Below are 22,023 nucleotides of genomic sequence, written 5' to 3' on the forward strand. Positions count from 1 at the left end.
CCTTAACCCTCCTCTGCGATCGCCTCAGTCCTGGTGGTGATGTGGGCGCCGACTTGGTCACCGTGACTCCTGAGTGGAACCAGTGGGAGGACGGATCCTCCTGGGGCAGGGGCTGCGGTGAGGTTCGCTGGGGGGAGGGGGGGGGGAGGGGGAGTGGCGCAGGGGTGAATGAGGCAACCGGGGGGGGGGGGGGGGGTAATCGGGTCGGTGGCCGTGGGTGGGGACCCAGCGGGTGCCAGGTCCCAGAGGGAGACTGTGTCCTGGGGCCCGTCGGGGTGGCATACTGCCGGTTTGTGTGTAGGAGGTGGACCCTTTCGACCAAAGGGTCCGACTTATGGGTCCGCACATGCTTGTGAAGGAGGACGGGTCCAGGAACTGTCAGCCATGTTGGGAGCGAGACCCCGGAAGTGGACTTCCTGGGGAAGGCAAAGCGACGTTCATGGGGGGTTTCGTTAGTGGCGGTGCAGAGGAGCGATCGGATGGAGTGGAGCGTGTCGGGGAGGACCTCCTGCCAGCGGGAGACCGGGAGATTTTTAGACCACAGGGCCAGCAGGACGGCCTTCCAGACCGTCCCGTTCTCCCTCTCCACCTGTCCGTTTCCCCGGGGGTTGTAGCTGGTCGTCCTGCTCGAGGCAATGCCCTTGCTGAGCAGGAACTGACGCAGCTCATCACTCATAAAAGAGGATCCCCGATCGCTGTGGACGTAGGTGGGGAAACCGAACAGTATGAAGATGCTGTGCAGGGCTTTAATAACTGTGGCAGAAGTCATATCGGGGCCTGGGATGGCGAAAGGGAACCGGGAGTACTCATCGACCACGTTCAGAAAGTACGTGTTGAGGTCGGTGAAGGGGAGGGGCCCTTTGAAGTCCATGCTGAGGCGCTCAAAGGGGCGGGAGGCCTTCACCAGGTGAGCTCGATCTGGCCGGTAGAAGTGCGGCTTGCACTCTGCGCAGACCAGGCAGTCTCTGGTGACAGTCCTGACCTCCTCAATGGAGTAGGGCAGGTTGCAGGCCTTGATGAAATGGAAGAATCGGGTGACCCCCGGGTGGCAGAGGTCATAGTGGAGAGCCCGGAGTCGGTCCACTTGTGCGTTGGCAAATGTACCGCAGGATAGGGCGTCATGGGGTTCGTTGAGCTTCCCGGGGCGATACAAAATCTCGTAATTATAGGTGGAGAGCTCGATCCTCCATCTCAAGATCTTATCGTTTTTGATCTTGCCCCGCTGTGTATTATTGAACATGAAGGCAACCGACCGTTGGTCAGTGAGGAGAGTGAATCTCCTGCCGGCCAGGTAATGCCTCCAATGTCTCACAGCTTCCACGATGGCTTGGGCCTCCTTTTTGACAGAGGAGTGCCGAATTTCAGAGGCATGGAGGGTTCAGGAAAAGAAGGCCACCGGCCTGCCCGCCTGGTTGAGGTTGGCGGCCAGAGCTACGTCTGATGCATCGCTCTCGACCTGGAAGGAGTGGGACTCGTCGACCGTGTGCATCGTGGCCTTGGTGATGTCTGCCTTGATGCGGTCGAAGGCCTGGCGGGCCTCAGCCGTCAGGGGAAAAACTGTGGACTGAATGAGTGGGAGGGCCTTGTCCGCATAGTTAGGGACCCACTGGGCATAGTAGGAGAAAAACCCCAGGCATCGTTTCAGGGCCTTGGGGCAGTGGGGGAGGGGGAGTTCGCATGCGGTCGGGGTCGGGCCCTAGAACTCTATTTTCCACGACATAGCCAAGGATGGCTAAGCGGTTGGTGCGGAACACGCATTTCTCCTTATTATACGTGAGGTTAAGGAGTTTTGCGGTCTGGAGGAACTTTAGGAGGTTAGCGTCGTGGCCCTGCTGATCGTGGCCGCAGATGGTGCCGTTGTCTAGGTACGGGAAGGTGGCCCGCAGTCCGTACCGGTCAACCATTCGGTCCATCTCACGTTGGAAGACCGAGACCCCATTAGTGACGCCGAATGAACCCTAAGAACATAATAACTAGGAGCATGAGTAGGCCATCTGGCCCCTCGAGCCTGCTCCATCATTCAATGAGATCATGGCTGATCTTTTGTGGACTCAGCTCCGCTTTCCGTCCCGAACACCATAACCCTTAATCACTTTATTCTTCAAAAACTATCTATCTTTATCTTAAAAACATTTAATGAAGGAGCCTCTACTGCTTCATTGGACCAGGAATTCCATAGATTCACAATCCTTTGGGTGAAGAAGTTCCTCCTAAACTCAGTCCTAAATCTACTTCCCCTTATTTTGAGGCTATGCCCCCTAGTTCTGCTTTCACCCGCCAGTGGAAACAACCTGCCCGCATCTATCCTATCTATTCCCTTCATAATTTTATATGTTTCTATAAGATCCCCCCTCATCCTTCTAAATTCCAACGAGTACAGTCCCAGTCTACTCAACCTCTCCTCGTAATCCAACCCCTTCAGCTCTGGGATTAACCTAGTGAATCCCCTCTGCACACCCTCTAGTGCCAGTACGTCCTCTCAAGTAAGGAGACCAAAACTGAACACAATACTCCAGGTGTGGCCTCACTAGCACCTTATACAATTGCAGCATAACCTCCCTAGTCTTAAACTCCATCCCTCTAGCAATGAAGGACAAAATTCCATTTGTCTTCTTAATCACCTGTTGCACCTGTAAACCAACTTTGTGACTCATACACTAGCACACCCAGGTCTCTCTGCACAGCAGCATGTTTTAATATTTTATCATTTAAATAATAATCTCTTTTGCTGTTATTCCTACTAAAATGGATAACCTCACACTTGTCAGCATTGTATTCCATCTGCCAGACCCTAGCCCATTCACTTAGCCTATCCAAATCCCTCTGCAGACTTCCAGTATCCTCTGCACTTTTTGCTTTACCACTCATCTTAGTGTCGTCTGCAAATTTGGACACATTGCCCTTGGTCCCCAACTCCAAATCATCTATGTAAATTGTGAACAATTGTGGGCCCAACACTGATCCCTGAGGGACACCACTAGCTACTGATTGCCAACCAGAGAAACACCCATTAATCCCCACTCTTTGCTTTCTATTAATTAACCAATCCTCTATCCATGCTACTACTTTCCCCTTAATGCCATGCATCTTTATCTTATGCAGCAACCTGGAAGTGATAGAGGTGGCCAACTGCTTCGAACGCAGTGTATTGGCAGTCCTCCGGGCGGATGGGGAGCTGGTGGTAGGCGGACTTCAGGTCCACTGTGGAAAAGACCCGATACTGCTCAATCTGATTGGCCATGTCAGATATGCGTGTGAGGAGGTACGTGTCAAGCAGCGTGTACCGATTGATGGTCTGACTGTAGTCAATGACCATCCTGTGCTTCTCCCCAGTCTTTACTACTACCACTTGGGCTCTCCAGGGGCTGTTGCTGGCCTCAATTACCCTTTCCCGCAGAAGCCGTTGGACCTCCGACCTGATGAAGGTCCTGTCCTGGGCACTGTACCATCTGCTCCTGGTGGCGACGGGTTTGCAATCCGGGGTGAGGTTCGCAAACAAGGAAGGTGGATCGACCTTAAGTGTCATGAGGCCGCATACGGTGAGGGGAGGGTAGGGGTCCGCCAAATATTAAGGTTAAGCTTTGGAGGTGGCACTGGAAGTCCAGGCTGAGTAACAGGCAGCGCAGAGGTGGAGGAGGACATAAAGCCGGAAGTTGCTAAACTCTACACCTTGGACGTTGAGGGTCGCGATGAAGTACCCCGGATTTCCAGAATGGGATACGGAGGCCAGGGAGATCTTCTGGATGACGGGGTATACTGGGAGGGAGCAGCGCCTTACCGTCGAGGGATGGATGAAGCTCTCTGTGCTCCCGGAGTCAAAAAGGCAGGACGTCTCGTGCCCATCGATTTTCACCGTTGTCGTTGCGGTCGCGAGGTTGCGGGGCCGGGACTGGTCCAGGGTGATCGAGGCGAGCTGCGGCAGATGCTGGGAGGCCCCGGGCTGGTCAGCGGTGGTGGAGATAGCGGCAGGCGATGAACGGCCAGACGAGCTTTCAGGCGAGCAGGGGTCCTGAGGCGCCGTCCAAAATGGCGGTGAAGATGGCGGCACCCAAGGCGGGCGGCATCAAAGATGGCGGTGCCCACGGGCCATACGTGGCTTGCGAGGAGGAAAATGGTGGCATCCCTCGGTGGTGCAGGGACGCTGGGCCTAGAAATAGTGGTGACTGACCAGGCCTGGCAAACAGAAACAAAGTGTCCCTTCTTTCCACATCTGTTGCAGGTCGCGCTCCACGCTGAGCAGCGCTGTCGGGGGTGTTTGTTCTGCCCACAAAAATAGCATTTGGCCCCCCCCAGGGTTGGCTGGCTGCCGCGCGGCGCAGGCTTGCGGTGTGCTGGAGTCGGCAGCTGGTGGGGCCCACGATGCCCATGAGGGTGCCGCGCGGTCGGGGGCGTACGACTGGATGTTATGGGAGGCCACAGTTAACGGGTTCGCGAGCTGCCTAGTTCCCGCAAGATCAAGCGTCCCCCCTTCCAATAGGCGCTGGCGGACATACACAGACCTCATACCCGTAACAAAGACGTCTCGGATTAAATATTGTGTGTGCTGGACTGCCGAAACTGCCTGGCAGTCACAGTTCCTCCCCAGGATGTGCAGGGCACGCCAGAAATCGTCCAGAGACTCACCGGGGAGTTGCTGTCTCGTGGACAGGAGGTGCCTGGCGTATATTTGATTAACTGGCCGAACGCAGTGTCCCTTCAGGAGCTCCATTGCTTCGGGGTAAGTGGGCGCATCCCGGATGAGAGGAAAAATGTCAGGGCTCACCCGTGAATAGAGGACTTGGAGCTTCTGCAAGTCCGAGGGGTCCTCAGCAGATGTTCGGAGGTAGCTTTCGAAGCAGGCTAGCCAGTGGTCAAAGGCGGACGTAGCGTTGGCTGCTTGAGGGATCAGCTGCAGGTGATCAGGCTTGATGCAAAGATCCATCATTTTAAAAATCCTTGCTCAATAAATTGATGCACTATCAATTACTACAAAGACGAGAGTAGTGGAATAATCGAGTCTTTATTGAGCAAATATGTTGTGCCAACTGTAGCTGGAACCAGAATGGCAGCAGCACCGGCGAGCACACACATTTATACACTGCCTACTGGGCGGAGCCAGCAGGCAGGGATTTACCCATGTACCTCTAGTATATGTGTATTACCGTAATACATATAATATTGCTAGTGGTGACTACCACACTGTGCAAGGGCAGAATGTGATGCAGTGGTTAGCACTGGGACTGCGGGGCTGAAGACCCAGGTTCGAATCCCGGCCCTGGGTCACTGTCTGTGTGGAGTTTGCCCATTCTCCCTGTGTTTACGTGGGTTTCACCCCCACAACCCAAAGATGTGCTGGTTAGGTGTATTGGCCACGCTAAATTGCCCCTTAATTGGAAAAAAAAATAATTGGGTACCTAAATTTATTTTAAAAAAGAAAGAACTGTACCAACAGAGAAGATTGTATGGATGAAACCCTGTTTATGCGGAAGCTGCTAAGGACTGCCTACTAAATCGATGTGATTTTGTATCTATTTCATGTATAAGATAGTTCATAATGACCGTAATTTGCCTCTTAATTTATGTGCAATTTATGTCGATTCTGATTTGCATTAAAGTAAAAATTACAAAAAAAAAGAAAATGTCTGAGATTTTACAGACACAACTTGAGCATTTCCAACCACTGAGAAAAGCTCCCATTCCCTCGCTCCTTTCATCAATGATTACACTTAGTGAATATGCAAGGTAATTCTAATTCAAGTTCTGCCTTTTTGAAACTATATGCTGTACAGGGTAATAGGAGTGAAAACCTTTTAAAAATTAATTTTAAAAGTACCCAATTATATATTTTTCAAATAAAGGGGCAATTTAATGTGCCAATCCACCTAGCCTGCACATCTTTGGGTTGTGGGGGCGAGAATGTGCAAACTCCACATGGACAGTGAAGTGGGGCCGGGATCGAACACGGGTCCCCGGCGCCATGAGGCAGCAATGCTAACCACTGTGTTGCCCCAAGAGTGAAAACCAAAGAAATATTTAACCAACTGCGTTGCCAAATGGCAGCATATATACTGGTACAAAGCTGTCCAGATATTTTTACAAGTCCAGCCTCTACACTCTGAGCGAAATTAGGGATGCTAAAGAAATATGCAAGCGGCTTAGTGGGTAGCTAGAAGCTCCAGGTTTGTGTCCCATCCCAGGATTTGATCGGCACAGAAGAAACATTCATATTCTGGCCGTTACGTTTATACCATGATGTAAGAACAGCACAATTTCCTGGCCATACAGCTGCAATGCAACAGTCTTCGCAGGTCAAAAGACTCCACACTTAAAAGCTCTTACCACAGGTTATACTCCTGCTAGAGAGAGAATAAAATATGCAACAAGTCAACTTACGGTGAGATTGTCCATTGGGTGATGAATCTTCCATATCTCTATGCAATTTGCAAAAAATGCTAAAGCAAAAAACAAAGAATATATAACAAAAGTCAGGTGAAGGAAAATTACAAGACATGCCAATCAGGTTAATAGACGCGTGTGCAACTGAATATTAACTCACAGCACAATGCCACATGGGTGACAAAGAGCTCTTCTATTAGGGTTGGAACTCCAGAATACTGGGCAATGGAATCGGTAAACACTTCCCAATTTCAAACCGGCCATTAGCGAGTTAGACAAAAGTTCAAAGCGGAGGCAATTCTCTCTTGCACACGAGAGGCCATCATTCCAAGTCCGTTTTGGAGGTTTCATAATGGCTGGTTAGATGAGGGATTATCGTAACAAGGGGGTAGACCATCCAGTAAGGTGAAGGAACCAACCCAAGTGAAATTTTCAGATCTTGTTTGGTGGGGCAGACTAGGGACATGCAAGCAGATGGGTGAGGGCCTTGGGTTGTGAAGTTACAAGATGGGAATTATGGCATTTTTGAAACTTTGCGACTATGGGTGATGAAGCAGGATGTTGTACTTTACGGTGGGATAAATGGAGTGCAAGATAGGATCAAGTTAGAACGCCAATACTTGTTAGCCTCTGGCTGCTGTTGAGTAAAGAGTCAAGAGATCTGCTCCTTTTCCCAAACACCTTTATTTTTCCTTCAGCACACACTGCACCAAAACCTGATCATGATATCATATGCTCTAAAGGCCACCTGTAGCCTCTTCACATATCAGTGCCAATTATTGGATCAATGAGACATCTAATTGGAATGTTTCTTAACCCATTTCTTAACAGTCTCCCCTTCCTTGGAGAAAAAAAATAATAATTTGGTGAAAACAAAATTTCAAGAAACTCAAAAACACATGCAATTTCCCCCCTCTTTTTCTTTTGAAAAAACAAAGTCACAGAAACAGTGACAAAGTCATTAACAATATCCAAAAGTTTCTGTGAACTAGCCCCTCTTTTCGTTAAACAGTCGGAAAATTGATAGCTACTGTCCACCCATTTAATTTTTGCTATCTCCCCTCTGTCCAACATCTGCTTCAAACTTGCGATGTCTATCCTTAGCCTTTTCTCATTTGACACTTTTTGTAGAGTACATATTTTCCCACAGGGATTTATTGTCAATGTGAGACTCAAGAGGTATGTTACCCTAACCCCAAAATGTCTGTCAATATCTGAGATATATTAAAGTCCATATCCACCACGTCTACAGGGCTTAAAGTCTCAGCAGCCAAAGTGCTTTTGAACACACTCCTTATTTTCTTTGTTTCCCACACAAGAGGGCAACATTTACCATTGCTCCCCAAAAGGAAAATTATAAAACCTCCTGCGCTTGAAACCCCATCACATAAATTTGCATAGGATGCATCACTATGGTTTCAAGTGCCTAAGATCACCTAAAACCGGGAACCTCAAAACACACTCCTGCATTTTTAGTTTGACCAATGCTTTATTTGCTCTCATTATGTCTTCCACTTTAGGATCATTCATTTTTGTACTTAACTCTAAGACATCAGGACGTCCGGTGGCGGCCATGCGCTGGTAGGTCGCGTTTTCGGCAGCTCCCGCCGCTAACAGACTAACGGGCCCTTTTAAGGAGCTTTGACGGCCCCTTTTCGGCACAAATCGGCAGACAAACGGTGCTAGAAGGCTTCCCACAGCAGTTTATGGAGGGGGCCAGGAGCAGGACAGCCAAACAAACGACCAGTGAGAAGCGGCAGGAACGGGCGCGGGAGCAGAAAATGGCGGCCAGCTTGGATCAGGCAGCGTGGGCCCAGTGGTCGCGGGAACAGCAGGAGCTCCTTAGAAGCTGCTTTGCTGACCTGAAAACAGAATCTGTCCCCAATGAAGGCCTCAATGGAGAAAATGGATGAGACCCAGAAAATGCAGGAGAGGGCGATCAAGGAGATTGAGAAAAATAATGAAGACGAGATACTGGGCCTGGCCGTCAGGGTGGAGGCACATGACGCCCTGCATAAGAGGTGGCAGGAAGACCTTGCAAACAGGTCCAGGAGGCAAAACCTGCGCATTCTGGGCCTACCTGAGGGTGCGGAGGGGTCGGGCGTGAGCGCATTTGTGACCACGTTACTGGGGACCCTGATAGGGTCAGGAGCATTCCCTCGGCCTCTGGAACTGGATGGGGCACACAGAGTCCTTGCAAGGAAGCCCAAAACGAATGAACCGCCGAGGGCCATGGTGGTACGGTTCCACCGCTTCTCAGATAAGGAACGAGTCCTGCGATGGGCTAAAAAGGAGCGGAGCAGCAGGTGGGAGAACAGCGTAATCCGCATCTACCAGGAACTGGGAGCAGAACTGGCCAAGAGGCGCGCTGGATTCAACCGGGCCAAGGCGACCCTCCACAGCAAAGGGGTGACGTTCGGGCTGTTGCATCCGGCGAGGCTGTGGGTCACGTATCAAGGTTGCCACCATTACTTTGATACACCGACGAGGCGTGGAATTTTATCAAGCAAGAAAAGTTGGACTCGACCTAAAGGACAGCCACACTGGGACGTTACTCTGGTGGTGATGTTAATTGCAGAGTAGCCGGAAGGAGCGACATTATGTGGTTCCCTCCTTTTTTTGTTTGTTCCCTGTTCTTTCGGCCATGTTTTCAGCTTTTGCAGAGCTCGGCCGCAGAGGGAGGAGAGGGGTCAGTGGAGAAGGCACAGGGGGGTGGAGGGAGCCTCAGTTTGGACCCCAGTACGCAACAATCACAGATTTGTCCCGGGCAAGATAGACGGAGGGTTTCAAAGCTGGCATAGGGCAGGCATTAAAAGGGTGGGGGACCTGTTCATAGACGGGACCTTTCCCAGCCTGAAAGCGCTGGAGGAGAAATTCAGTCTGCTGTGAAATGTCCTTTCAATAGTTCTCAACCTTTTCCTGTGAACCTGTTCACTATCCGACGTACTATGTGAACTGGCACTGCATTTCTGTGCCCTCCATTTTTGAACTTCGTGTTCCCAATCCACTGTCTTGACACCCTCCCCTGCATGCTGTACATTCAACCAGGTGTTTATATTTTCCAGTGGCTTTCCCTGCTCTACTAATAACAGTTGCATCCTTCCATTGACTAGACCCTTCAGGCAAGTATGTCACTTTTGTACCAACTTTTGGCAGTTGTCCTTTCGGAAAAATGGCCTGTTCTAATTCATCAGAAGTATTGCGTTCCTCTACAGGAACTGTGTCTATATCAGTTAACTGGTCCTTATAGTTCTGGAACACGTGCGTACCAGATGACCCTGGTTCCTCATCATGTCTGTCTGCTCTGTCGAAACTTGAAAATATGTAATCTGTACTCATTATCCATGATGAATGTATCCCAACAGTCTGATTGCCATGTTGCAAAATAATTATTTTGTCTCTCTTATCATTAAAATTGTCTCTCTTATAGTATACTATGTCTCCTTGTTGAAAAACATTATGCCTTAAAGCTCTGTGAATTCTTTCAGAGACTTCTGCTTCCAAAAACGTTTTTCTACTGCTATGTAATGCATTTAAATGCTCAGCAAAGGCAGAGCTAATTGTAGTCCCTTCCCAAGCTGGAGGCTGGTTATCTTAAATGGACGGAATTTTAGGATTTCTACCAAACACTTAATTGATAGGGACTATAGCCCCCCCAACCATCTGCAAAGAATTCTTTGCATGCACCGCCCATGCCAAGGCTGAATTTAACTTGCAATTTGGTCTATCTGCCAAACTTTTCCAGAGCATGTCATCTATTACTGCATGGTTTCTTTCACACACACCATTACTAAATGGGCTTTCCGCAGCCGTATTCATAACTGTGATATTTACGTTTTCACACATATCCCTAAGCTCATCATTAGCAAATTCTCCCCCGTTGTCTGTAAGAAATTTTGCCAGTGGGCCCATTCCTGTCCCTATCCATTTTTCCACAATCTGATCCAGGATTACTCTCTTTTCTTTATTGATTGCTAAATCTACAAAATGTGAAGAAAATATATTGTTCGCTTTATCCCAGATCTAAGCTCCATGGCCACAATGTCGTTAAAAACCCTGGCCAAAGGTAAGGTTACCATCGGTCGTGATGGTGTGACTAAACCTGGTTGCTAAATCTACAAAATGCAAAGAAAATATATTGTTAGCTTTATCCCAGATTCAAGCTCCACGGCCACAATGTTGTTAAAATCCCTGGCCAAATGTAAGGTTACCATCGATCGTGATGGTGCCCTTCTGTACTTCCTGCAAATCTTACAACGGTCACTAACCTGTTCTGTCAGTTTAGTATAGTCTTCATCCCTTACCCCTGCATCCTTTAATAAATTTTTCCGCCTCCGAGGAGACGGATGCGCAATTTGCCTATGCAGTTTTAATACGACAAGCTTTTTATCAGCTAAAGTCCCATTTTCAACTGCCATTAACACATCCTTAACAACTGTACTTGAAATATCATTTGTCAGTAATGGAATACAATAGTATCCCGACTGTGTAAATTGTAAGTCCACCGTCTTTCCAAAAACTATTGCCTTACCTGTTCCATATCCCGTTTCATGTGTGCTTTCTTCATCGACAATCTGCTCAAAAGCAAAGATATCTCACTTGATACAACATCCGTGCTAATGAAATGATTTACTCCAGCAATATTGCAAGGGATCACCACTCTTTTCAGTGAGTTCAGAGTATTAACATCCCCAAACCTGAAACTTGTGGAACTTTCAAATTCCTTAACCTTGTTACGATTTTCAACATTCGAAGAGTCCAGGCAACATTTTAACCAGTCAATTCCAGACACAGTAGATGTGCAGCCACTGTCCAATACAGCACAATTGAAGAATTCTGCAACCAACACCCTCATTACCGGAGTAAAACTGCTTGTCAATAGGACAATGCCTTCTTTCTGGTCGCTATATTTTTCCTCTTCTGACTCTTCCATTTCATGTGTAGCTTCAAACATTCAATTATAACGTGGTGGACAGTTGAAAGCATAATGGTATTTAGAGTTACACCGAAAATATCGATTTATCATACCCCAGGCATTTCTGGGGTTTATTTTCCTATTTCCATTCTCCAAGTCCCTCTTCCTATTATAGGTTTTAAATGGGGCTGGGTCCCAATCTCCTTCCATATTCTCAGAACCTGTTCGTAAACGTACGGTCTCGCCATCCTATCAGTAGTGTATCTTCCATAGTATGCTTTATTGCTGACGGATCCATTTGTGACATAAGAGCCATAGGAATTGAATGTTTCCCCAGGAACCTTTTTAAGGCCACTATCATTTGATCGAATAAGGGATCATTATCTGCAAACTTAACTCCTGTCAAAACCAGGAGCCAATCCATATTGGACACTCTAGCACAGTCCAGTAACTTAAATACCAACAGAGAGTGTGGAAATTCCAGGCGGTGTTTTGTATAGTCTGCTAAATTCCATTATATAGTCCCCACTAGAGATATCCTCTGTTTTCCGGAATCTATTGAATTCTGACCAGGCTTCATACGCACTTAACAAGTCATCCTTTTGATAAATCTTATCCACGAAATGTAATAGAGTCTCCAGACCTTCTTCTGAATGTAATTGTTCCAATTCCAATTCAGAAAACACTTTGCTTCGGATTTTACCCTCAGAAGGTAAAGAAAGAGCCAATGCCACACCTTGTTTCCTCTTTCCAAAGGCAGTTACCTTAGTCCACATAACAACTGCACTTCTCCATTGGTCGTACGATCCCCTTTCAGAAAATGGTGGATAGTCATATCCGGCCATCTTTATCCTAGGTTCAGCCATATTTTCTCTTTTTTTTCCTTCTCACTCACTCCTTAGTTGATGTTTTTTTTTCCTGGAAAAGTGTCTTTTAACCCTTCTCATTTACAGAGCAACCATCCTCTGCTACCACTGTTAGCCTCTGGCTGTCGTTGAGTCAAAAGATCTGCTCCTTTTCCCAAACACCTGTATTTTTCCTTCAACACACATTGCACCAAAACCTGATCATCACTCACATGCTCCAAAGGCCACCTGTAGCCTCTTTACATATCAGTGCCAATTATTGGATCAATGCGACATCTAATTGGAATGTTTCTTAATCCATTCCTTAACAATACTCAAGGACTTTTACAGACACAGAAATTGCTTACATTTAAAGCTGTTGCCACAGAAAAACTAGCTTAGGAAAAACAAGTGCTGGGGTAGGAATATTAAAGCAAGCTTAAGTTTCAAATTATTTAGGACATTGAATTGATCAATTCCCTTTTTGGAAACACGCCAGGCTGATAAATACCCAAGTTGTTGGCTGCAGCTGCTCTCTCTGTTGCTCAGTTTGCTGCTGTTTCCAGTGCTGGTGGAAGCTTCAGCTTGAGCTGAGATGATGTGAGGAAGTGAAGCTGCAGTATTTGCTTCCCCAATCCCCAACCCTACCTGCCCCTTCAACCCTACCTGACGCCCCCCCCCCCCCAATTGGAGAAGCTCATGCTCATGAAGAATTTTTGAAGTGAGTGCAGCCACTCTCTCTGTTTCCAGTGTCTGTTGCTGCTACTGTTTCCAGTGTTGAGCTGCATGGAGGAAGGAGAGAGAGAGAGGGAGGAGGAGAGCAGGAGCAGATTTGCTGCTGGAGATGGCTGACCGGGGTTGGATTCAGGCCAAGAATGGAAGGTCTACTTGGCGCTGTATCGGTAAAGATCATGCCCCACTGCCTGCAGCTCGAGGTGAATCGATGGTGGCCTGCTGCTGCTCCTGGAGGCTCCGGGGGTTGGCCTCTTGGACTGTTGAAGTAGACTTTGGGATTTTGCTACCTTTCTACTGACTTTTGGAGAGTCTATCTGCGGTATTCCTCTAGACGTTGCCATGTCACCGGATGGCCATTTTCTGGATTGTTGGTGAACTTTTCAAGCTGCACCGGGTGTCAGCGAGTTTTGAGTTGGACACTGTTTTGTTGCACTAGGACTGACTTTTTGGACTTTTGTGTTTGATTTGTTACTGTTGTCTCTGTCCATGTTGTTAAACTGCTCTGCTTACAAATGGTCCCTTGTCGGTTGGGCAGGTTACCACTGTTCCCTGATGGAAGGTCCATCTCCTCAGGGTCAGGGACATGTTTGTGGAGGGCAAGTTTGCTGGGCTAGAGGAAGTGCAGGAGAAGTTCAAGCTCCCATGGGGGAGTGAGTTCAGATATTGGCAGGTGCAGGACTTGTGTGTAAGGAGCTGCCTTCATTCCCTCAGGTACCGGAGTGTACGCTTTTGGAGAAATGTTTCTCCCAGATGAAGTGGGTGATAGTAGGATTGGGGACATATATGGGTGGTTTGGAGAGCAGGGCACAACCTTCGTGAAAAACATCGAGCGGAAGTGCGAGGAGGAGTTGGGGGCAGAGATAGGATGGGGTCTTTAGTGCGAATACGGCGAGTGAACACAACCTCCTTCTGCGCAAGGGTGAGTCTTATACAATTTCAGGTGGTGCATAGGATCCACGTGACTTGGACCCGGATGAGTGGATTTTCCCCAGAGGTAATGGATGAGTGCTGGAGAGGAAGGGGGCCAATGTTGTGGCCTTCGCCTCTCCAATCGCCTGACGACGAATACTTCTGAGTTGGAGGTCGGCTATGCCACTGGGGTACACCACATGGTTGGGAGAATTGGCTTCCAGCCCGATAATCACATTGAAATGTATGCAAATCGGCAGTTTGCATGTTCACAGTTGTAGGGCGGGTTGCACACTACGGTTAGCGACAAAGGAGAGGGTAATTAGAATGGATTTGCTGCCTGCCGCCGATCCCACTTTTTGGCTGATGCTCCATCTTCCATCTCAATTCCCAACTGCAGCAGTGGGAAAGGAGAATCCCGGCCATTAGGTCAGGGGACCAAAAGCTTGGTCTAAGAGCAAATTTTAAGGAGTGTCTTAAAAGGAGGAAAGAGAGCAGAGATCTGGGGACAGAGCATTAAACAACAAATTATTGGACCGTGTAACCATAAGACATAGGAGCAGAATTAGGCCACTTGGCCCATCGAGTCTGCTCCATCATTCAATCATGGCTGATATTTTTCTCATCCCCCATTCTCCTGCCTTCTCCCCATAACCCTGATCCCCTTATTAATCAAGAACCGATCTATCTGCCTTAAAGACACTCAGTTAATTGGCCTCCACAGCCTTCTGCAGCAAAGAGTTCCACAGATTCACCAACCTCTGGCTGAAATAATTCCTCCTCATCTCTGTTTTAAAGGATCGTCCCTTTAATCTGAGATGGTGTCCTCTGGTTCTAGTTTTTCCTACCAGTGTTTCCTACAAGTGGAAACATCCTCTCCATGTCCACTCTATCCAGGCCTCACAGTATCTTGTACATTTCAATAAGATCCCCTCTCATCCTTCTAAACTCCGAGTACAGACCCAGAGTCCTCAAACATTCTTCATACAACAAGTTCTTCATTCCAGGGATCATTCTTGTGAACCTCCTCTCGACCCTTTCCAAGGTCAGCACATCCTTCCTTAGATATGGGTCCCAAAACTGCTCACAATACTCCAAGTGGTCTGACCAGAGCCTTATACAGCCTCCAAAGTACATCCCTGGTCTTGTATTCTAGCCCTCTTGACGTGAATGCTAACATTGCATTTGCCTTCTTAACTGCCGGCTGAACCTGCACATTAAGCTTAAGAGAATCATGAACAAAGTCTCCCAAGTCCCTTTGTGCTTCTGATTTCCTAAGCATTTCCCCATTTAGAAAATAGTCTATGCCTAGATTCCTCCTTCCAAAGTGCATAACCTCACACTTTTCCACATTGTATTTCATTTGCCAAGTCATTGTCCACTCTTCTAGCTTGTCCAAGTCCTTCTGCAGCCCCCTTCCTTCCTCAATACTACTTGTCCCTCTGCAGACCTTTGTACCATCTGCAAACTTAGCAACAGTGCCTTCAGTACCTTCTTCCAGATCATTAATGTACATTGTAAAAAGTTGTGGTCCGCACAGACCCCTGAGGCACACCACTAGTCACATGCTGCCATCTTAAAAAGACCCCTTTATCCCCACTCTCTGCCTTCTGCCAGTCAGCCAATCCTCTATCCATGCCAGGATCTTACCCTTAACACCATGGGCTTTTAACTTATTTAACAGTCTCTTATGCGGCACCTTGTCAAAGGCCTTCTGGAAATCTAAATAAATCACGTCCACTGATTCTCCTTTGTCTAACTTGCTTGTTACCTCCTCAAAGAACTCTAACAGATTTGTCAGACACGAACTCCCTTTGACAAAGCCGTGCTGACTCGGTCCTATTTTACCATGCACTTCCAAGTGCTTTGCGATCTCATCTTTAATAACAGACTCTAAAATCTTACCAATGACCAAAGTCAGGCTAACCGGCCTATAATTTCCCATCTTCTGCCTCCCTCCCTTCTTAAACAGTGGTGTTACATTAGCCACCTTCCAGTCCTCTGGGACCCTTCCTGCCTCCAGTGATTCCTGAAAGATCATCACTAATGCCTTGACAATTTCCTTAGCTATCTCTTTTAGGACCCTGGGGTGTAGACCATCCGGTCCAGGTGATTTATCCACCTTCAGACCTTTCAGTTTCCCCAGAACCTTCTCCTTAGTAATGGTCACTGCACTCACCTCTGCCCACTGGTTCTCCTGGAGCTCTGGCATCCCACTGGTGTCTTCCACCGTGAAGACAGATGCAAAGTAACTATTCAGTTCGTCTGCCATTTCTTTGTTTCCTATTATTACTTCTCCAGCCACATTTTCTAGTGGTCCAATGTCTATTTTTGCCTCACTCTTACCTTTTATATATTGAAAAAATCTCTTCCTATCTTCCTTTATATTACTAGCTAGCTTGCACTCATACTTCATCTTCTCCCCCCATATTGCTTTTTTAGTTGTCCTCTGCTCACTTTTAAAGGCTTCCCAATCCTCTGGTTTCCCACTAATCCTCGCCATTTTGTATGCTGTTTCCTTAGCCTTTATGCTGTCTTTGACACCCCTCGTCAGCCATGGATGCCTTGTCCTCCCCTTAGCATGTTTCCTCCTCCTTGGGATGAATTTCTGTTGTGCCTCCCTAATAACCCCCAAAACTCCTGCCATTGCTGTCCACTGTCTTCCCTGCTTGGCTCCTTCTCCAATCAACACTAGCCAGCTCCTCCCTCATGTCTTTGTAGTTACCCTTATTTAATTGTAATACTGTTACATCTGATTGCAGCTTCTCCCTCTCAAACTGCAGGGCAAATTCTATCATATTATGGTCACTGCTCCCTAAGGGTTTATTCACCTTAAGTTCCCTAATCAAGTCTGCCTCATTACACATCACCAAATCCAGAATTGCCTGTTCCCTAGTAGGCTTTGTCACAATCTGCTCCAAAGAACCATCTCTTAGACATTCCATAAATTCCATTTTTTGGGATCCACTACCAACCTGATTTTCCCAGTCCACCTGCATATTGAACATTGTAACAAAAGCAATGTAATAATTGCGGGGACTTAATTTTTGTATAAACTAGCAAATGTAGTCTGGAAGATGAGTTTGTAGGTGTTCCTGTGACAGTTTCCTGGAGCAGTTTATTGTGGAACCAACTAGGGATAAAGATATCTTTGTTCTAGTATTATGTAATGAGGTAGGGTTATCTCAATAAAAGATCTGCTGGGAACTGTTGATCATAATTCAATTTCAAGTTAGAAAGTGACATATTCCAAATTGGAGTATGAAAAGAAACAAGGAATATGAAAATAAATTGAGAGATAAATTGAGGGATTTTACAAGTATGTAGGCAAGAGAATAGCTAAAGAAAAGAGAAATTATCATGGTGAATGAGGAAATGGCAAAGACATTGAACTAGTATTTTGTGTCATAAGTAACAAAGCAGAAATAGAGGGTAATCCAAGGTGCTATAAAGAATTATGAAATTAATGGAGATGAGGTGCTAGAGAAACCAAAGGGACTAAGATTTGACAGATCCACAGGACCTGATGGCTTACATCCCAGAGAGTTGCAGACATGGGGCGAAATTCTCCCCCAACGGCGGGATGCCCGCCGACTGGCGCCAAAGCCGGCGCAAATCAGACGGGCATCGCGCCGGCAAAAAGGTGCGGAAGTCTCCGCATCTTTGGCGGCCTAGCCCCAACATTGAGGGGCTAGGCCGACGCCGGAGGGATTTCCGCCCCGCCAGCTGGCGGAAATGGCGTTTGTTGCCCCGCCAGCTGGCGCGGAAATGCGGCGCATGCGCGGGAGCGTCAGCGGCCGCTGTCAGTTTCCCCGCGCATGCGCGGGAGCGTCAGCGGCCGCCGAAAGTTTCCCGCGCATGCGCAGTGGGGAGATTCTCTTCCGCCTCCGCCATGGTGGAGGCCGTAGCGGAGGCGGAAGGGAAAGAGTGCCCCCACGGCACAGGCCCGCCCGCGGATCGGTGGGCCCCGATCGCGGGCCAGGCCACCGTGGGGGCACCCCCCGGGGTCAGATCGCCCCGCGCCCCCCCCAGGACCCCGCCCACGCTGCCTGGTCCCGCCGGTAAATACCAGGTTTGATTTACGTCGGCGGGACAGGCAATTCCTGGGCGGGACTTCGGCCCATCCGGGCCGGAGAATCCAGCGGGGGGTCCCGCCAACCGGCGCGGCTGGATTCCCGCCCCCGCCCAATCTCCGGGAGCGGAGACTTCGGCGGGGGCGGGGGCGGGATTCACGGCGGCCAACGGCCATTCTCCGACCCGGCGGGGGGTCGGAGAATGACGCCCATGATTCCCAAAATTCCCTAGATTCTGGAATGATCCTAGGAGATTGGAAGTTAGCAAATGTGACACTGCTTTTCAATGAGGTGGGGGCGGGAAACTTAGCCTGACATCAGTCATCAGAAAAGTACTCGTATCTATTATTAAGGAAGCTTCATTGCACTTGAGAAATCCTAGAATAATCAGGTCATGTCACTCTGGTTTTACGAAATGGAAATCATGTTTGACAAACGTATTATTTTGGGGGGGGAATGTAATTAGTCGGGTTGATAAAGGGGAACCAGTAGATGTAGTATACCTGTATTTCCAAACGGATTTGATAAGGTATCACACAAAAGGTTAATAAATAAGATAAGGGCTCATGTAATTTGGGGTAATATGTTAACATGGATAGGGGATTGGTTGAAGGACAGTAAGCAGAGAGCAGGGATAAATGGAGCATTCTCAAGTTGGCAGGCTGTAACTAGTAGAGTGCTTCAAGGATCAATGCCAAGGCCTCAGCTATTTACAATCTATATTAATGATTTAGACAAAGAGACAGAATGTAATGTATCCACGTTTGCGGAGTAGAATTTAAGTTATGAGGAGGACACTTGCTGCAAAGAGATGTCGACACGTTAAGTGAGTGGATAAGATGTCAGACAGGGTATAATGTGAGGGAAGTGTGAGATTGTTCATTTTGGTCATAAGAATAGAAAAGCAGAGTACTTTTTACGAAAGGATTGAAACTTGTAAATCCTGATGCTCAGAGGGACTTGTGCACTCATACAAGGAACACAAATGTTAGCATGCAGGTACAGCAAGCGATTAGGGATGCAAATGGCATGTTGTCCTTTATTGCAAGGGGATTGGAGTACAAGAACCAACAGGTCTTGCTACAATCATACAGGACTTTGGTCAGACTACACCTGGAATGACATGTGCAGTTTTGGTTTCCACATTTGAGGAATGATATACTAATATTGGGCAGTATAGCAAAGGTTTACTAGGTTGGCATGAGAAGGTAGTCTGAATGACGAGAAGCTGATTAAATTATGCCTATATTTTCTGGAGTTTATAAGAATAAGAGGTGGTCTCATTGAAACAAAAGATTTTGAAGGGACTTGACGGGTAGACAGAGGTTGTTTCCACAGAACACAGGGACGTGGCCTCAGGATAAAGGGTCGATCATTAAGGACAATAATGAGGAATTTCTTTACTCAAATGTGTTGTGAATCTATGAATTCTCTATCCCAGACGAATGTGGATGCTCCATTGAAGACCATATTTAAGGCTGTGATGGACAAATATTTGGTGTCTCTGAAAATTGAGGGTTATGGGGAGCAGGCAGGAAAAGTGGAGTTGACCCTCTAAATCAGCCATGATCCTGTTCATAGAGTTTACAGTGCAGAAGGAGGCCATTTGGCCCATTGGGTCTGCATCAGCCCTTGAAAAGAGCACCCTACTTAAGCCCAGGCTTCCATCCTATCCTTGTAACCCAATAACCCGACCTAACCTTTTGGACACTGAAGGTGCAATTTCGGGTGGCCAATCCACCTAAACTGCACATCTTTGGACTGTGGGAGGAAACCGGAGCACCCGGAGGAAGGTCACACAGACACTGGGAGAAAGTACAAACTCCACACAGTCACCCGATGCCGGAATTGGACCTGGGATGCTGGAGCTGTGAGGCAGCACTGCTAGCCACTGTGCCACCGTGCAAGATAACGATCTTCCGTGATAATAGCATATAAAAGTATACCCAAGTTCAATGTGTATGTCTGCAACTGAAAATTCTTCCGTTTCTTGGTGGGGCAGGGGGAGGGGGGGGGGGGGGGGGGGGGTGCAAAATCTCCCAGTAATCTCATAATCGCACGGCCAGTCAGAAGAACATCCAAGGTCCTACACTCTAGAATGCCATCTAACTGTTGGGTGGTAAAGCAAGTTCACTAGCCTTATTGTCTCGCCTCCCATTTGCTGTGTTCTTTATGTGATCTTGTGGAAGGATATTGCAGACCTCAGAACTGAGGCAACTGAAAGCCCGGCCTCCAATGGTGGAGCAATAACAATTGGCTCTGTACAAGAGGCCAGAAATTGAGGAGCACAGATACCTTGGAGGATTTGGGGATTTGACTGGGAGCCAGTGTAAGTCAGTTAGCACAGGGTTGTTGGTGATTTACTGAGTGAAGACAAGGGCAACTGAGCTTTAGATAACCTCAAGATTATGAATAGTAGAATGTGGGAGAGAAGCCACAAGTGTGTTGGAATAATTGAGTCTCATGGTAACGGTTCTCCAGCAGGTGATCAGGGAGGAAAAAGCTAGGGCGTGGCACCCCCTCCCCATGAAGGATTCTGGCTGGTCTGAGACCCAAAGACTGCCACTTTTGGTCATGGCTCCACCTTCACTCCCACAACCCTGGACATGGCCTCAAAAGGGGCCGCCCAGTGCCTGGCAGGTATGAGGCAGGCCCAGAACATGAAGAGTGTGGTTGGCCAAGCCTCACTGGTTTGCTCCCGCACCTCGGCCAATATCTTCGACACACCCACCTTCACCGGGGCTATCGCCTTCTCCACCAATACTTTCATTGCTGCATCACCTCTTTCCTCATCATCTCCATGTGCTTGGCAAACTGTTTTTCAAACTCCCCGGCCATCACCTCGGTCATCTTCTCCACTGTGAAGGGCGCGGCCCCACCCAGCGACCCAGTCTCCATCTTTCCTGCTGCTGGGCTGACCTGCTCACTCGATGCCAAACCTTTGCTTGTCCCCTTCTTCCAATTAGTTTTTTTTTCTGGTTTTTCAACATCCCCCTCCTTCCTAACTGTCTTCCTGCAGGTGTTCATCCAACAACTGCTCCTGGAACCGGGCATTAAATTCCGAAAAACCGAGCCTCGAACAGGAGCCACCCAGCATGCGGCTTCCACCTTTTCATGCCGTCACTGGAAGTCCCTCTATGCATTTACATTGTGTATTTATCGTATGTCCTAAGGACTGTATGCAGAACAATACTTTTCACTATACCTCAGTACATGTGACAATAAGCCCAAATCCAATGAGAGTTCCGAATCATAGAAATACAATTGTCATGTGATCCTATTGCAATTTTACAAGAACGTTTGGCTTGAGGACCAACCTGAAAACAAACTGATTTACCTCTCATCGATTTCAGGTCTAAATTATGTTCAGTTAAAGAATAAAGATACCATTTTCAGATGTTGTAAAAAAATAAAATAACAACCTGTAAGTACCCCTATCTTCATTTGGTAACGCTGCTGCGTTGTCATCTATGGCACATGGATAATGATAGGATCTTCTGCAGCTTTTCACTTCACACCCAACAGAAGCACCTTTCCTCCTGCATAAAGAGCACCTCTGAAATGAGAAGAGAAGTAAAACAGAATTTGGAGTTTGATGAGTAATATCCAAAGCGATATAAAGAATTTGCTTTTATATAGCACAGAGCATAAGGGCCAGCATGGACCATGTGGGCTGAATGGCCTGTTCCTGTACTGTATATTCCATGTGTCTTTCAAGTCATTGACGTTTAGCCAGTTGCAATTTAGGAAACACTGCAGCCAACTTACGCATAGCAAGAGCGATGTAATAATGACCACATAATTCTATTTTAATGAAGTTGATTGGGAGATAAATTTGCTGCGTTTGATAAGGTCATGAAAAGTCCACATCAAGTTCGTAGAAACAAAATTTTGCTTTATTTTACAACTACTATCATATACAGTCAGTATAGAGTCAGTACCTTACTGGCTGACTATTTATACATAGCTATATATCGTTAGAGGTCCCCTGCCCCCTTATCAGGGGTACTTTATTCTGCAAGGCCCACGGAGTAGTTAATCATTCCCAGCACACAAACCCGTGCGGGTTATATAATCCCCACCCCCCCCCTAAAGTCTGAAGAATACTCTTAAGACCATGGCGAAGGAGAGCACCAGGCTCTTTTGCCGGCTACCGCCTCTTCCGATACAA

General features: G+C 47.6%; 1 protein-coding gene across 3 annotated transcripts in view; it reads right to left on the reverse strand.

Moving 5' to 3' along the window:
• LOC140428136 (uncharacterized) overlaps window positions 1-22,023 on the reverse strand; it is a 162,951-nt gene that overhangs the window by 68,300 nt on the left and 72,628 nt on the right. For all 3 annotated transcript variants that reach the window (XM_072514239.1, XM_072514238.1, XM_072514242.1), the window contains exons 3-4: window positions 21,275-21,408; window positions 6,373-6,431 (exon numbers count right to left, since the gene is read on the reverse strand). In XM_072514239.1, the coding sequence (XP_072370340.1) occupies window positions 6,373-6,431; window positions 21,275-21,408 (193 nt within the window). The remainder of the gene's footprint in view (window positions 1-6,372; window positions 6,432-21,274; window positions 21,409-22,023) is intronic.

This window comes from Scyliorhinus torazame, chromosome 8 (genome assembly GCF_047496885.1).
Source record: "Scyliorhinus torazame isolate Kashiwa2021f chromosome 8, sScyTor2.1, whole genome shotgun sequence".
Taxonomy (NCBI): Eukaryota; Metazoa; Chordata; class Chondrichthyes; order Carcharhiniformes; family Scyliorhinidae; genus Scyliorhinus; species Scyliorhinus torazame.